Below are 17,887 nucleotides of genomic sequence, written 5' to 3' on the forward strand. Positions count from 1 at the left end.
GCCAGCATTTGTTGCTTGCTGTTCTGTTAAATTTTGCTATTCTTACTGGGGTGAGCTGATATCTCATAGCTGTTTTGATTTGCATCTCTCTTAGAGCTAGGGATTTTGAACATTTCTTCATGTGCTTGTTGGCTATATGAATGTCTCCTATGGTGAAGTGTCCATTCATATCCTGTGCCCATTTTTCAATTGGATTGTTTACTTTTATCTTGTTGTGGTGAGGCTGTGAATCTTTACAGGAATAGACTACCCGTCCTCACCTTCAGAGCAGCTGGTGAGTTTGAACCATTGACCTTTCAGTTACCAGTCTGACACATTACTCCACTAGGGCTCTGAGGTAATGTGAGTAAAGCAGTTAACACAGTACTTGTTCTGTGGAAGGAGCTTTAATAATGGTACTGACTCGTGAGTCTTAGGGTTGGCAGCAAAATCAGTACTGTAGGTCACATTGATCCAGTGTTAGCTGAATTGAGTTTTGCATGATTCTGGGTGTGTTGTATCATATAGAAAGGATAATCCAGAAATATAGTATCAGTATCCTATACACTTTTGATACCAGCAGCTGGGAAAGGAAAAGACATATTGCTTTGGGAAAATCTTCTGTCAGAGACCTCTCCAGAGTACTGAAGAGCAATGATATCAGTCTAGCAACTAAGTTGCACCTGATCCAAGCCATTGTTTGCTATTCATCAGAGAACTGAATAATGACTAAGGATTATAGAAGAACAGTTAGTGCCTTTGAGTTGTGGTATGGAGAAGAGTATTGAACACAGCAGGCACTGCTAACAGAACGAACACATGTCGTAGAGAGGGTGAAACAAAGCTCCTCCTTGGAGGTAAGGAGTTTGAAGCTCTGTCTCACATTCTTTGAGCACATTGCCAGGTGGGACCAGTCCTTGGAGAAGAACATCACGCTTGGAAGAGTGGATGGACAGCTCAAGAAAGGAAGACCCTGGAGGAGACAGATTGACTCAGTGACTGGAATAATGGTGTAATCTGTCAGTGATAATGAAATTGGCTCAGGATAGAGCAGGGTTCAGAACTGTTGTACATAGAATTTCTCTGAGATGCAAGTGACTGGACAGTACATAAAAACAAACAACAACAATAGATATAGTACAAATGGCTAACATGTTAGACTGCTGACCAAAATGTAGAGGTTTAGATGTATAATGGACATCTTAGAAGAATGGGCTGGTGATGTACTTCTTAAAAATCTCTCCCTAGAAATGATGTATCCTGCATGAAACAGATGAGGGAGAGATCTGTTTAAAAGGGATATATGAATGGGTCTTCTTGTCATTACAGAAGTCTAGAGTGAAAGCTGCATTGTGGAATGAACTTGGGGGGAGGGATTGCATAACAATGAAAGAGTTTTTCTTTTCAAGGAGAAGAGTGAATTGGAGGGGAAGGGGTGGGCATGGAGAAAAGTGCAACAATGAATGACTGGAAACCCTAAGTCTCTGTAAACTTTCATTAAAATTAGTAAATTAATTAAAAAAAAAACCTCACTAGTTGCCTTGTGGACCCTTCTTCTACTCTGACATGTGAGTTGCCACGCCTTAGAGTTGATTTCATGGCAACTAGTAATACACAATAACAATAGCTGTTGTTGCTTGGCTGTTTATGCAGATAGTTAACAGAGTGCCGTCGTAACGCATTATTTATGGACAAAACTTGGGCCTTTGGTCAGAAGGTGCTAGTCCTTGGAAAAAGCCATCGTACTTGGAAACACAGAGAGTTGGCGACTGAGAAAAGACCCTCAAAGAGATGGACTGGCGCAGTGACTGAAGCAATGGGCTAGAGCTCGGTAGGGATCATGAGGACAGCACAAGCCAGCAGGTTTTGGTTTGGTGTTTTTCAGGTCACAATGAGTCGTAGTCAGTGGCACCTAACAATAACTATTTACAGTGTTGGCTTTCTTATCAGCTAGATGTTGTTGTTATGTAGTGTCATCTTGGAACCAACCCACAGCTGACCCTTCAGTGGGTTTTCAGAAGCAGTTTAATCACATGGATGAGCTTTCCCATCTTTCTCCTGTGGAGCAGCTGGTGGATTTGAGCTGTGTGCCTTCAAGAAGGATTGGCTGAGTGAAATATCTCAGTCACAAAAGGAAAAATACTGTATAATGCCACTGTTATAAAACAGGACTGACAAGGAGGTTGAGGGGAAACTAAGAAAAGAGGGGATAAATAATGTACACGGCATTGAAACAGACAAGGGAGAGAACTGCATAAAAAGAATATATGATTAGGTATTATTGGCATGACAAGAGTCCAGAATAAGAGTTGCATAGTAAATTGGTCTGTGGGGGGAACTGTATAACAATGAAAGAACTTTTTTCTAAAGAAAAAAACAAACTGAGGGAGGTCAGGGAGAAAAATGTGCAACAGTGAATGAATGGAAATCCATGTTTTTTATAAACTTATATTAAAATCTCAATTAAAAAACACCTCAACAATATGAAAACAAAATCCAATAAAAATGGATTAAGAACAAAACAAAAAAAAAAAAAGAAGAAGAAGAAGGAGAACTGGAGCACACGTGCTCACCACTAGGCCACCAGGCTTTTTAATGCCAGGTGTTGACTGTTTTTGTTAGGTGCTCTAGAGCTGAGTATGATTCATAGTGACCCTATGAAAACCAGATCTGAACCTTGTCCTATCCTGTGCCGTTCTCACCATCTCTGACCCCTTGAGCCCATTGCTCTAGTCACTGTGTCAACCCATCTTGTTGGAAGTCTTCCTCTCACTGACCCTCCCTCCACCTTTTCAAACATGATATTGTTCCCGGAGGAGTAGCCTCTCCTAGCAACAAGGCCAAAGTATGAAAAACAAAGTGTTGCCATCTTTGCCTTCCAAGGAGCGCTCTGGCTGCACCATTTCTAAGACATATTTGTCTGTTCTCCTGGGAGTCCATGAGATGTTCTTTCTGTCCTCTAGTGGGGATCAGAGGGAGAAGAGCAAAGCCAGTGGGGGACTCCAGCTCCTAGCCCCCTTACCCTCCTGGAGTCCCAGGGACCTGGGCCTCCCATCCCTGAGGTCAGCCCTGTCACGGCTGAGCCCCCGTGCACAAACCTGGGCTTTCTTCCAGTCTTTCCACCGCTGATGTGCAGCTCTGTACTCTTCCATTCGCTGCTCATAGTCTGCCCGGTGCTCTTCCAGCACTTCGCGGAGTTCCGCTTGGATTTCTCCTTCATAGGCTTCCTCATCTGCTTTCTGATCAGCCTTTTCCCTATGAAAGAATTTACAGTAATGTGACTACCTCTTCAGATTAGAGAAGAGAATAATAGTAATAGCAAATATAGACTCAGTTCATTTATTGTTGTTATGTGCTGTTGAGTTGTCTGTGACTCATAGTGACCCTATGTACAACAGCCCTATACCCCGCTCTATCACTGTCTTCAACACCCCCACCCCCCAGTCACCAAATCAATCTACCTCATAAAGGGTCTTCCTCTCCTGAGCCGTCCCTCCACCCTCCCAAGCATGATGTCCCTCTCCCAGGACTGGTCCCTCCTTACAACATGTCCAAAGTATGTCAGACGGAGCCTCAGAATCCTTGCCTCCAAGGAGCAGCCTGGTTTAATCCTCTCCACGAAGAACCTGTTAAGTTTCTTAGCAGTTCATGATATTCAATACTCTTCTCCAACACCACGGCTCAAAGGCATCAATTCTCCTTCGATCTTTCCTAGTCATTGTCCAACTCTCTGACACATATCAAGTGATTGCAAAGACCATGGCCTGTGTCAGGCACACACTTTTTAGTCTCCAGAGTGACACCATTGCTCTTCAGTACTTTGGAGAGGTCCCTAACAGACTTTCCCATGGCATTATGTCTTTTAATTTCTTGGCTGCTGGTGCCAAGAGTGTTGATTGTGGAGCCAAGCAAACTAAAGCTGCAAACAATCTCAGTCTCTTCACCATCCATCCTGATGCTGCCTATTGGCCCTTATTTGTGATTCACATATTATGCACATCTATAGATTGAACGTAACAATCTTGCATCGAACACATATTTATTGTCATTTTTTCCACCAGCATGTGCTAACCTCATGTCTGTGTGTCACATTCTAGACCACTGGCAGCACCATGATAGATGGAGAAGAGATTGAGGTTGTTAACAGTTACAGCTTGCTTGGCTCCACAATCAACATTCTTGGATTCAACACCAGCAGTCATGACATCAGAAGATGAACTGCACTAGGGAAATCTTTGTGAGGGACATCTCCAGGGTGCTAAAAAGCAGTGATGTCACTCTAAAGATTAAGATGTGCCTAACCCAGGCCATATTCTTCCCAATTACTTGCTATGCATCAGAGAGATGGACAGTGACTAAGGATGACAGAAGAATTGATACTTTCGAGTTGTGGTGCTGAAGAAGGTATTGAACCATATATGGACTGCCAAGAGAACAAACAGGTCTGTCTTGGAGAGGGTGAAACCAAGTTTCTCCTTGGAAGCATGAATTTTGAGGTTCCATTTTACATACTTTGGACACATGGCCAGGATAGACCAGTCCTTAGAGAAGGACATCATGCTTGGAAGGGTGGTGGGACAATACAAGAGAAGAAGACCCTGGAGAAAATGGATTGACAGAGTAACTTGGGTAATGGGGGTTGGTGTGTTGGAGTCAATGAGACTGGCTCAGGACAGGGCAGGCTTCAGAGCTGTTGTACATAGGGTCGCTATGAGTTACATATGATTCAATGTCACGTAACAACAACAACATGTACCTTTAAAAGATTGTTATATATTGTTGCTGTTGTTGTTATTAGGTGTCACTGAGTCCACTCTGACAGCGACCTGATGAACGGTGGATCTGAGCTCTGCTCCATCCTGTGTCATCCTCATCACCTGTGATTACTTAAGCTCGGTTGTTATAGTCACTGTATCATTCGATCTTATTGAGACTCTTCCTGTGTTTTGCTGACCTTCCATCTTTCCAAGCATGATACCCTTTTCCAAAGACTGGCTTCTCTTTTTTTTTTAAAATTTTAATGAAAATTTACAGAGACTTTGGATTTCCATTCATTCGTTGTTGTACACATTCCTCCGTGCCCACCCTTCCCCCACAAGTTTGCTTTTCTCTTTGAAAAGTAAAAAATAAAAAAAAAAATCTTTCATTGTTATACAATCCCTCCCCCACAAGTCCACTCCACTATGCAGCTTTCATTCTGGACTCCTGTCATGACAATAACACCTAATCATATATTCCTCCTAAACAGTTCTCATCTTTTCACTGCAGTGTACATTATATATCCTCTTAGTTTACCCCCAACCCTGATATCAGTCTTGCTTTACAACAGTGGCCCTATGCAGTATTTGTCATTTTGTGACTGAGATATTTCACTCAGCATAATGTCCTCCAGGGTCACCCATTTTGAATAATATTTCATTAGTTCTTTTTTTTAATGCAGCGTAGTATTCCATTGTGTGAATATACCAGAGCTTCTTTAGCCATTTGTTCATTGGTGGGCACTTCAGTTGTTTCCAACTCTTTGCTTTTATGAACAAAGCTGCAATATACATGGGTGTGCATATATCTGCTTGGGTGGTGGTTATGGTTTCTTTAGGTTATATTCCCAGTAGTGAAATTGCTGGGTCAACTGGTATTTCTATTTGCAACTTTTTGAGAAAGCGCCATACTGCCTTCCATAGTAGTTACACCATTTTACACTCCCGCCAACTGTGAATAAGGGTTCCATTTTCTTCGCAACCTCGCCAGCATTTTTTGTTTGCTGTTGTGTTAAATTTTGCTATTCTTACTGGGGTGAGATGATATCTCATAGTTGTATTGATTGCACCCCTCTTAGAGCTGGGGATTTTGAGAATTTCTTCATGTGCTTGTTGCCCATCTGAATGGCTTTTTTTGGTGGAGTGTTTGTTCATATCCTGTGCCCAGTTTTCAATTGGGTTGTTTACCTTCATCTTGTTGTGGTGCTTGAGTATTTTATAAATTCTAGATATAAGTCTCATCAGCTATGTCATTGTTGTTGTTATGTGCCGTTGAGTCACTTGCGACCCATAGTGACCCTATGTACAACAGCCCTAAACCCTGCTCTATCCTGTGCCAATCTCACTGCCTCTGACACACCCATCCCGATTACTCCAGTCACTGAATCAATCCACCTCATAGAGGGTCTTCCCCTCCTGCGCTGTCCCTCCACCCTCCCAAGCATGATGTTCCTCTCCAAGGACCCGTCCCTCCTGGCAACATATCCAAAGTATGTCAGACAAAGCCCCAGAATCCTTGCCTCCAAGGAGCAGCCTGGTTTAATCCTCTCCACGAAGAACCTGTTAAGTTTCTTAGCAGTTCATGATATTCAATACTCTTCTCCAACACCACGGCTCAAAGGCATCAATTTTCCTTCTATCCTCCCTAGTCATTGTCCAACTCTCTGATGTAACAAGTGATAGTAAAGACCATGGCCTATATCAAACGCACCTTAGTCTCCAGAGAGACACCATTGCTCTTCAGTACTCTGGAGAGGTCCCTAACAGCAGACTCCCATTGTAATAAGTTTTTTGATTTCCTGGCTACTGGTGCCAAGAGTGTTGACCGTGGAGCCAAGCCGACTAAAGTTGTGAATAATTTCAATCTCTTCCCCATCCATTCTGATGCTGCCAATTGGCCCAGTGGTGAGAATCTTTGTCTTCTTGACATTGAGCCTCAATCCATACTGAAGGCTGCAGTTCTTGACCCTCCACAAGCGTTTCAGGTCCTCCTCAGTTTCAGCAAGCATGGTTGTGCCATCTGCATATCGCAGATTGTTAATAGATCTTCCACCAATGCTGACATCACAATTCTCCTCAAAGAGCCCAGCCTCTTGGATAATCTCTTCTGCGTACAGGTTGAAAAGGTATGGAGACAGGACACATCCCTGGCATACGCCTTTCCCTAATTTGAACCATACAGTGTTTCCTTGCTCTGTTCTGATGACTGCTTCTTGGTCCAAGTATAGATTTCGCATTAGAATGATCAAGTGTTCTGGGATTCCCATTTTTCTCAGAGTCAGCCACAGTTTGTTATGATCCACACAGTCAAACGCCTTTGCATAATCAATGAAACACAGATAGACATCTGTGCCATGTCATTACCAAACATTTTTTTCCTAGTCTGTGGCTTCCCTTTTTACCATTTTTAAAAAGTTTTTAGATGTGCATAGGGATTTTAATCTTAGAAGGTTCCATTCATCTATTTTTACCCTCTCCTGATTGTAGGTTTTTCAGGATACTTGGAAGACTGTTTTTGTTGTGTAGTAGGGCTTCTAGAGTTCTTCCCAGATTTTCTCTAATACATTTTCTAGTCCTTGGTTTTAGTGCAGATTTTTTTAATTCTTGATGTTGACACACAATCTGTATTGAAGGGTGTAGTCTTAGATCATCTGCAGCAAGTGTTTAAAGACTCTAGTATAGTTTAACATAACTTTTACATGCACCACCATCCTTATTAGTATAGTGGTGAGTATCCCTGCCTATGTCAGGGGAGACCAGGGTTCGGTTCCCTGATGGGGCAGTACATGGAACTGGGAACACAAATTATTGTAATATCAACTCCAATGCAGTAGTCTTGAACGGAATCCACAATATTTTCAAGGTACGTCTGTGTTTATTTTGGTATTCTTTAAAATAATACCAAATCAAAAAAACAACACCCAGCTCACTGTTGTCAAGTTGGAACCAACTCATTTCTGCCTCTCAGTTAGGTTTTTGAGGCTGTAAATGGCCCTGGCAGAGATTTTTCATCCTTCTCCAGCAGAGCTGCTAGTGGGTCTGAACTATCAGAGAGGTCCTGCCATTGGGTTATTAGCTCTTCTCCCTGCATGCAGGTACTCTTTGACGAGCGCTGCATACATGAAGTCATTTAATCCTCACACTTCTGCAGCACAGAGGGTGTTCCAGGCCCACACTGTCCAGCTGAAGGGAATGAGGCACAGTGTTATTTTCCACAAACAAGCAGATGCAGAGTGAGCTCACCTCTGGACCCAACCTAGTAAGAAGCCACAATGCCACTGTGAATTGAACAAAACCTAACGCCTGCTGACATGGTGCCCTTCAACTCTCAACCAGTAGCGGTACAAATGCCATTGCCGTTACGATAGACAATCTCCCAGGGGTTAAGGGGCTGCTTCTCTAAGTTGCTGCTGGGTCCCTGACGTCACTTTTGTGGCTTGAACTGACTGGCTGAGCTTTCCTCTCATGACTTTGTCTACACTGCACTGGGAAGTCAGCCACACCAGAGCTTTCCACAGTATGTCCTGTTCAGCCATTGCTCCTGGGAGGTGGCCTGGAGTGAAGTCAGCTGGAAACGAGCGAGCGTTAGGAAGCCCTGCTGGTGTAGACTGTGGGTTAAGTATTGCGCTGTTCACCAGAAGTCTGATAGCTCCAACACATCAGTTTCTCCACAGGAAAAAAGACGGCCAGTCTCCTGCTGGTAAAATGGACAGCCTTGTAGTGGACGGACAGCCTTGTAGTGGATGGACAGCCTTGTAGAGCCAGCAGAGTGTGCTGTAAGTCAGAACTGACTCCGTGAATCCTGTTTGGTTTTTGAAAAGGTCTTCTTTTGGGAGGCACATATATTCAACAATGAGAAGTGGGCTTGAGCGTGGCAGAGATTGTGAAGATGGGCAAAGACAGAAGAGGTTTTGATCTTTTGTTTATACAACCATTTTGAGTTGTAATCACCTAACAAAAAATAATGACCAAGGATGACAGAAGAAAAGTAGATGCCTTTGAGTTGTGGTGCTAGAGATGAGTACTGAACATACCAAGGACTGCCAAGAGAACAAACAGGTCTGTCCTAGAGAGGGTGAAACCAGGCTGTTCTTAAGAAGGAAGAATTTTTTTTATTATTATTTTTGTGTGCGTGTACCGTCAAATCAGATCTGACTGGTACAGGAGGAGATTGTCCCTCCTTCCTCGGCAGAGCACCTGGTGGATTAGAACCGTGCGCCTCTGGGATTGTAGTTGCAGCTCCTTACCACTAGGCCACCAGAGCTCCCCTAGAAGGAAGAATTTTGACGCTCCATTGCACATACTTGGGCATGTCACCAGGAGGACATGCTCCAAGAAGGAGCCCTTGGAGATGGACATCATGCTTGGAAGAGTAGAAGGTCAGAGAACAGAAGCGGAAGACCTTGGATGAAATGCCATGGTGAGATGGATTGATAAGGTGACTGTGGCAGTGGGTTCAGGTGTGTCAGAGAAAAATGTGGTTGGCTCAGGATAGGGCAGAGTTCAGAGGGTCACTCTGAGTCATAGTCAACTTGATCGCACACCACAACAATGCAACAACAACAAAAACAACATCTTTTCAGAGCCCTTCATATATTGATGTGCAGTGAACTATTTCAGGAGTTGAATGGCCATCGGGGCCTGGCCACACGCTGTTGAGTTTGAATTACTGACCATTTGTTTGGCTCCTGAGCACACTGGTTCCATTTTGCTACTAGGGTTCCTATTATAATGTAAAAAAATAAATTACTGTTATCAGTCATGGCCATGGACTGACAGAAGAACAAACAAATATGTCTTGAAGCCAGTGTAGCCAGAATGCCTCTTAGAAGCAAATATGAGGAGACTCCTTCTCTTGTACTTTACACATAAGAAAATAGACACTGATGTCAAGAAAGTCAGCTCTGGGAGTCCCCATCCCAGTCCCACCTTGTCTGCCTGGCTACCAACCCAGAGACCCAGTGGGGTACCTCACCACAATTCATGTCTTTTTTTTTTTTTTTTTAAGGGGGAATAACAATTTAAATGCCACAAAGTAAGAATGAGCTCACTGGAGTCTTGGTTTCTCTGTCTCCTGCTCTGTTTAAATTCTTTTAAGAAGACTGCTAAACGTATTTTATTTAAATGGACTTTAATATAGACCCTCACCAGATATGTGTTGAATAAATGAAGGCTTTTATTGAAAAATAAAAAAAAGGACTCGATGAGAGACAGCGTACTTGGAGAAATAGAGGATCAGTGAAAGAGAAGACCTTCGGTGGCATGGATTAGCACAGTCATGTGAAAAAAGAGCGATGACACATCAGGCATTGTGAGGCTGTTTTAGGATTGGGTAGGTGTTGGTTCTGTTCCACACAGGACCACGCTGAACTGGAACTTACTCAATGGCACATAACAGCAGGAGCAACCAGCCAGTGAAACTTCGGATTACAGAGTCCAGTCCCCTTGTACATGGGGTTGCCTTAAGTTGGCAACCAAGGCCATACCAGCTAACAACAACAACCACAACCACATTGTGCTGTAAAATAGAGGCATCTCCAAATATTATATTGAACAATAGAAGCAAATGTGTGTTCGCTGAAAAATAGAGCAGCACACATTACACATATATTCTTGGAAGGGAGCTATGCTCACCAGTATAGCGCCAGTGCCTAAATATACATCCTAAGGGATTATACTTAGATAAAACTACACATTAAAAGCAAGAATGCCAGAAGTCTGGAGAGTTGTTACTTCTGGGATAGAGAGGGATTATAAGAACATTTGGGGATATGTGTGCATCTTCTACGTACTGGAAACAGTTTCTTTCTTGACCTGGCATTTGGTTACTTAGTTATTTCTCTTTCATAGTTATCCTTTAAACTTCACCCATCTTTTGGGGTAATCTAATCGGGATGGGAGTGTCGGAGACAGTGCGATTGGCACAGAGCAGAGTTTAGGGCTGTTGTACATAGGGTCGTTATGAGTCATAAGCGACTCGATGGCACATTACAACAACAGCAACAACAATGTATAACCGAGCCTCTAAAACGAATCCAATTATAAAGTTGTACCTTCTCAAAACAAGTTTCAAAGGTGTGTTTGTAAACCTCTGGAACTCTCGGAGGGATTTCACCTCTTTCCAAACCTTTATGATGGTCTTAAGCAAGGCTCGGTCTTTCTCTTGTTCTGCATCACGGAGTTTTCTTGTTAGCCTGCAGATGGAACACACGAGTACAGAATAAAGTTATTTGGGTGTGTTTGTTACAAATAAGCAAAAACAAACAAACAAAAAAACAACCCAAAACAAAACCTCCAAACAAAACCAAAATGAAACAACAAAAAACAACTAAAGCACTAGTTGGTACACACAGTGAACATGCTTGGCTGCTGAGGGTGGAGGTTCAAGGCCACCCAGACACTCCTAATAAGGAAGTCTTGTTGCTCTGCTCCCCTGAATGCAGCCCCTGGAGCACAGACACATGTAGGGTTACTATGGGTCAGAGTCAGCTCTGTGGGGACTGGTCATTGCAAATAAAAAGAAACAGATACCGTTAACAAAGACAGTGAATTCAGTTTTTCAGTTTGGCAACTCCAATATTTCCAAGCAAATGCGAGACTACCACATCCTCAGGCAAATAGGAAGACAAGTGAAACTCTTTATTTCTTTAGAGACGTTTACCTGATATTGTTCTAAGTGACCCTTGTTGTTATGTGCCATCGAGCTGCCGTGACCAATAGCGACCCTATGTGCAGCAGCTCTGAAGTCTGCCCTGAACTGAACCAGTCTCATTGATTCTAACACACCTACCCCCATTGCCCTAGTCATTGTATCAATACATCTCATATGGGGTCTTCCTTGCCTGCACACTCTTTTGAGCATGATGTCCTTTTCCAAGGACCAATTCCTCTTGATCACGTACCCAATGTATGTGAGATGGAGCTTCAAAATCTTAGTCTCCAAAGAGAAACTTGGTTTCACCCTCTCCAAGACAGGCCTACCTGTTTGTTCTCTTGGCAGTCCATGGTATGTTCAATACTCTTCTCTAGCACCACAACTCAAAGGCATTAATTCTTCTTCTGTCATCCTTAGTTATTGTCCAGCTCTCTGATGCATAGCAAGTAATTGTGAAGATCATGCCTGGCTCAGGTGCACTTTAATCTCTAGGCTGACATAGTTGCTTCTCAGTATTCTGGAAAGTTCCCTGACTGCAGATTTTTCCAATGAAAGTTGTCTTTTGACTTCCTGATTGCTGGTGCCAAGATTGTTGATTATGGAGCCAAGCAAGCTCTAAGTGTTAACAACCTCAATCTCTTCTCCATCTATCATGGTGCTGCCAATTGACCTAATGGTGAGAATCATTATCTTCTTGATGTTAAACTTCAATCCATATAGAAGACTACAGTCCTTGGCTTTCTGCACCAAACGCTTCAGGTCCTCCTCAGTTTCAGCAAGCAAGGTTGTGCCATCTGCATATCGCAGGTTGTTGATGAGTCTACCACTAATCCTGATGCCACACTCCTCTTCATAAAGACCAGCCTCCTGGATGATTTGTTCTGCATATAGATTGAAAAGGTATGGAGACAGGTTACATCCCTGATGCACTCCTTTCGTGATTTTGAACCATGCAGTGTTTCCTTGCTCTGTTCTGAGGACTGCTTCCTGGTCCGAGTATAGATTTAAGGTCCATTGCAAGTGTCCCTTGTTGTTGTTGTTGTTGTTATGTGCCGTCAAGTCTCTTGCAACTCATAGCGACCCTACGTACAACAGCCCTAAACTCTGCTCTGTCCTGTGCCAATCGTACTATCTCTGTCACTCCCATCCCGATTATCCCTTAGTTTAATTAAACTTATTTCTTGACACTTGGATGAAAGGTTTGTATCCTTAAGCAAAGGGCAGCATGTGAAGTTGTAAAAATCAAGAGTCCCAGCGAGGAAAGTCCTCCTGGTCTAAGTGACTCTAAACCTGGGAACGTGTGGAGCTGTCCTGATCAGCAACAGACCTTTTTGGTTTTGCCAGTACTCAGTCTGGATGCTGAGAAGCTCATTAGAGAACATCAGAGATCATCAGATCATTGTAATCATCGTTAGAGCCTTAGAGCGAATCATTGGAGTAGGTCATCATGGGCTAGATGAGAAGCGTGTGGCCTCAGGACTGGAGAAAGACTCAACAACTTGTGTTACGCAGATGACTCAACTTTGCTCGCTGAAAGCTAGGAGGACCTGAGGCACTTCCTGCAGAGGATCAAGGAATGTGGCCTTCAATACAGATTACGTCTCAACAGCAAGAAAATAAAATTCCTCACCACTGGGACTTTAGGCAACATCATGATAGGTGGAGAAAAGATTGAAATTGTTGACCATTTCATCTTGATTGGATCTTTAGTCATCACCCTTGGTACCAGCAGTTAGGAGATCAGGAGATGTACTGCACTGGGAAAGTCTGCAGTCAGGAAGGAACCTCACAACATTATTGAGGAGCAATGATGTCAGTTTGAGGGAAAAGGTGCTCTTGATTCAAACCACAGTCTTTCCAGTGACATGCTACGCATCTGAGAGCTGGACAGCTGATATGAATAACAGGAGAAGAATTGATGCATTTGACTTGTGGTGTTAGAGTATTGAATATTCCATGTTGTTGTTGTGTGCCATCGAGTTGTTTGCAACTCATAGCGACCCTATGTACAACAGCCCCAACCCCTGCTCTATCCTGTGCCAATCTCACTGCCTCTGACACACCCATCCTGATTACCCCAGTCACTGAATCAATCCACCTCATAGAGGGTCTTCCCCTCCTGCACTGTCCTTCCACCCTACCAAGCATGATGTCCCTCTCCAAGGACTTGTTTTTCCTTACAACATGTCCAAAGTATGTCAGACGAAGCCCCAGAATTCTTGCCTCCAATGAGTGGCCTGGTTTAACCCTCTCCAGGATGAATCTGTTTGTTTTCTTGGCAGTCCATGGTACATTCAATACTCTTCTCCAGCACCACAGCTCAAAGACATCAATTCTCCTTCTATCCTCCCTAGTCATTGTCCAACTCTCTGATGCATCACAAGTGATTGCAAAGACCATGGCCTGTATCAGGTGCACCTTAGTCTCCAGAGAGACACCATTGCTCTTGAGTACTTTAGCAAGGTCCCTAACAGACTTTTCCATCACACTGCCAAAAAAACAGTTTTGTAGACAGAGCAGCTGAATGCTGCAAGGAGGGAGACTTGCTTGCCAAAAACCAAACAGATAGGCCTTGGAAAAGTGCAGCCAGAGTGCTCTTTGGAGGAAGGGATGGTGAAGCTTCATCTCACATATTTTGGGTATGTTGTTAGGAGAGGCTACTGCTTGGAAAGGGACATCATGCTTGGAAAAAGGTGGAGGGTCAGCGCAGAAGGAAATCCTCCATGGGATGAATTGGTACAGCGTCTTTGACAATGGACTCAAACGTGTTGGAGGTGATGACGGCACAGGGTAGGGCAGAGTTCAGATCCGTTGTTCATGGAATCGCTATGAGCTGTACTCACCTCAGCGGCACTTAACAACAACATGCCCGTATCACGAGTTTTCACTTTGTTTGAAGAGTTTTCTGCGCATGGCTAGATATAGAAAGAAGAGTAAATATTTATGTTCCTTGATTCACCAGTGCCCATTCTAGGAGTTCATGCCGTGTAAATACTCAGATAGGTACACAAGGTTATGCGTGCACAAGAATTTAAATACGGTGTGGTTTGGATAATGAACCTTCAGGTAACACAAATGCCTGAGCCCAGGAGAGCACACAGGCCGTGGCAGGTCCGCATGATGCCAGTGGTTAGCGAGCGAGGTGACACTGGTTGTTGTTTGTTGTCTGGTCACTTCTGACTCACAATGGCCCCGTGGACAACAGAAGGAAACGCTGCCTGACCCTGCACCACCCTCAGTCCCCGCTGTGTTTGAACTGTTGTGACCACTTGGTCAGTCCCTGTCGCTGAAGATTTTCTTCCTTTTCACTGACTGTCCGCTCTACCACCATGAAGTCCTCCAGAGATTGAGGTTAACAGCTTCAGCTTGCTTGGCTTCACAATCAGCACTCTTGGTACCAGCAGCCGGGAAATAAAAAACCAAATTACACTGGGAAAGTTTGCTGTTAGAGACCTCTCAGTACTGAGGAGCAATGATGCCAGTCTAGTGATGAGCGTGTGCCTGATCCAGGCCATGATCTCTGCAATTACGTGCTAGGTATCAGAGAGCTGGACAATGAACGAAGAAGGATGACAGAAGAAGAATTGATGCCTTTGAGCTGTGGTGCTGGAGATGAATATTGAACATACCGTGGACCAGCAGGAGAACAAATAGGTCTGTCTTAGAGAGGGTAAAACCAAGTTTCCTCTTGGAAGCAAAGATTTTGAAGCTCTGTCTCTCATACTTTGGGCACGTGGCCAAGAAGGACCAGTCCTTGGGGAAGGACATCATACTTGGAAGGGTGGAGGGACAGTGCAGGAGAGAAAGACCCCAGATGAGATGAATTTATATAGCAATTAAGGCAATGGAGGTTGGTGTGTTGGAGTCAGTGAGACTGTCTCAGGACAGGGCAGGGTTCAGAGCTGTTGTATATAGGGTCACTGTGAGTTACAGGTAACTCGATGGCACATAATGACAGCAACAAGGGTGTTCATTGCCAAGGCCTACACAGATGTAGTCATTCTGTTGTTAGATTATTTCTAATTTCTTACTTCTGTTAAGTGACGCTATGAAGCACATCACACGTGTTTCTGTGTGCATTAGTACGTGTAGCTCCTCGACGGATTCATCTTCCTTGAAGCCACAGTGCCAGCCCCAGGCTTGTGGGCACCTTCATCTTGCTGTTTGCCTGTGAGGAAGGCGCTCTCTGCAGTGTTGGCCAGAACCTTTGTTTACCCCAGTAAAATATGAGCATCGCCAGCTCTCAGACCCTCGCCTATGATTGTGTTTTAATTCTGTGCCATGTGTCAGCTGTTTCATTGTCTCCCATAGCATCGTTTCACACGTATTCAGCTTGTTTGGAATAAAACTATCTGAGAAAGAAACTTGAAACAAGCACACATCTCATGGACAAGTAAAACAAAACAAGACAGAAAACCGCAAAGGAACAAAAAAAGAAACTCAGTGTGGGGGTTCCAACTGTCAACTCTACTCACCGAATTTCAGATTTATAGTCACTGATGGCCTTGTGGGTGGCATCGAGGGACTCGGGAGGTTTTGCTGGTTGAAGGTTGATCTCAACAGCATTTCTGAGAGCTTGGAGCTTTAGAAGGACAGAGAAACGTGTGTGTGTTTGGGTTTTTTTGGATAAGTTTTATATTTTACACTGGATTACTTACAAAGTTTGTATACATTGGTTTTCACACCAGATCTTTCCCATAGAAATATGTTTTTAGCACAAGTCTTAGCGCTCTGCTCTGTCTTGCTGGCAAAGTGACTGGATCCCTCTCTGACTCACCCAGCTACCTCTGGGTTTTCTACACAATGAACCTCGATAGGAAATTGTTCGATTATAAAGACAAGTGTATGTCCCCCTGGTTGCTGAGATCCAGTTAACCAAAGGGTTCAGGACAAACAGAACTTTGGGGTGTGCATCTCAGGAGCGAGTTTTCTTTCCAGGCAATGGGGGTCTCCCTGTGTTCTGGATATGCGGTGGGTTGGGCTTGGGGTGCAAGGACGATGCAGACGTGTGGACACAGAGAAAGGGATGCTGTGTGGTGACAGTTTATGCGGGCAGCAAAGATGTCAAGTCAGGGTGTAGGGTGAAAATTGCCTGTAGTGAGATATCCTTGACTAATTGTCTCGTGAGAGACATCAGGTTTGAAATACTCCCGGCAGGGATACTCATTATGTGACTGACAGTCAGGCGAGGAGTCGACTTGTGTTTAGGACCCCGCCCCACGTGAAGACGAGAACAAAGTGATTCTGGAGGATGGTGTCCAGGCGCTGAGACGACAGAGGCTCATGACTTCGTTTCCTACCCAGCTCTGGTGGGCGAGATCTCTTGTGCTGTTGGCACAGATTGGCCCCTTTGAATCAAGGATGTGCCCTTGAATTCACACCCACATTAAATGTGCACCGTCTTCCCTTTCACAGCCAGGTAGGATGTTGTTTTCTAACTATTTTATAAAACACATGTGAATGTATGAAACAGTGTGATAGAGGAATGTGTGAAACACAATGTATATAAATGAAACACAGTGTATACACATTTTGTACACAAGCCAATATAAAATATTTTTTTTTTTAAAAAGGCAGAAGAGATCATGCTCACCTTATCGTTCAGAAACTTGGCCTTGTTTCTCTGACGTCTTGCAAGGTACTGGTCGTATAACTGAGCCAGCTTGGAAGCCAGAACATGCTCTCTGCTAAAACACGGGTGGTGAGTGAATATCAAGCCTGAAATGTCAATGTCCAGCTGGAAGTTGCCCGGACACTCTGCAGTTCCTCCCAAGTGCTGACTACCGCTCACGTATTTGACCGCCTGTCAGAGAGCAGAGTGGAGGTAAAAGTTACAGCACTTACTCAGAAGCGAAACCTCTCGACATTTTCAAGGTACAACGATGTCAGATTGAGGAAGAGGGTGTACCTGGTTCAGGCCAGGGTCTTGTCAGTCACTTGCTGTGTATCTGAGAGCCGGATATAATTATAATATAATATAATATAATATAATATAATATAATATAATATAATATAATATAATATAATATAATACAAAAGAACTGATGCCTTTGAACTGTGGTGTTAGGGAAGAGCACTGAACAGCCCATGGACAGCCAAAAGAGCAAACAGATATATCTTGGAGAAGGTGCAGCCTGATGCTTCTTGGAGGCAAAGATGATGAAGCTTCATTTCCAAAAGACTAATTGCATAGGGAAAGTCTGCTGTCAGAGACCTCTCCAAAGTACTGAAGAGCAACGATGTTAGTCTGGAGACTAAGGTGCACCTGATCCAGGCCAAAATCGTTGCAATTACTTGCTAGGCATCAAAAAGCTGGACAATGACTAGTGATGATAGAAGGAGAATTGATGTCTTTGAGTTGTGGTGCTAGAGAAGAAGATTGAATATACAATGAACTGCCAGGAGAACAAACAGGTTCACCTTAGAAAGGATGAGACCAGGCTGCTACTTGGAGGCAAGGATTCTGAAGCTTCATCTGACCTATTTTGGACATGTT

General features: G+C 43.7%; 1 protein-coding gene across 1 annotated transcript in view; it reads right to left on the minus strand.

Annotated features, from left to right (window-relative positions):
- The window catches only part of CC2D2A (coiled-coil and C2 domain containing 2A), a 158,430-nt gene that overhangs the window by 87,122 nt on the left and 53,421 nt on the right, over positions 1-17,887 (minus strand). The window contains exons 11-14 of the mRNA XM_006884539.1: positions 16,985-17,194; positions 15,867-15,973; positions 10,790-10,930; positions 3,078-3,234 (exon numbers count right to left, since the gene is read on the minus strand). Coding sequence (XP_006884601.1) covers positions 3,078-3,234; positions 10,790-10,930; positions 15,867-15,973; positions 16,985-17,194 — 615 coding nt within the window. The remainder of the gene's footprint in view (positions 1-3,077; positions 3,235-10,789; positions 10,931-15,866; positions 15,974-16,984; positions 17,195-17,887) is intronic.

The sequence above is a fragment of the Elephantulus edwardii genome, unplaced genomic scaffold (assembly GCF_000299155.1).
Source record: "Elephantulus edwardii isolate Elephantulus edwardi_28Jun2011 unplaced genomic scaffold, EleEdw1.0 scaffold00035, whole genome shotgun sequence".
NCBI lineage: Eukaryota > Metazoa > Chordata > Mammalia > Macroscelidea > Macroscelididae > Elephantulus > Elephantulus edwardii.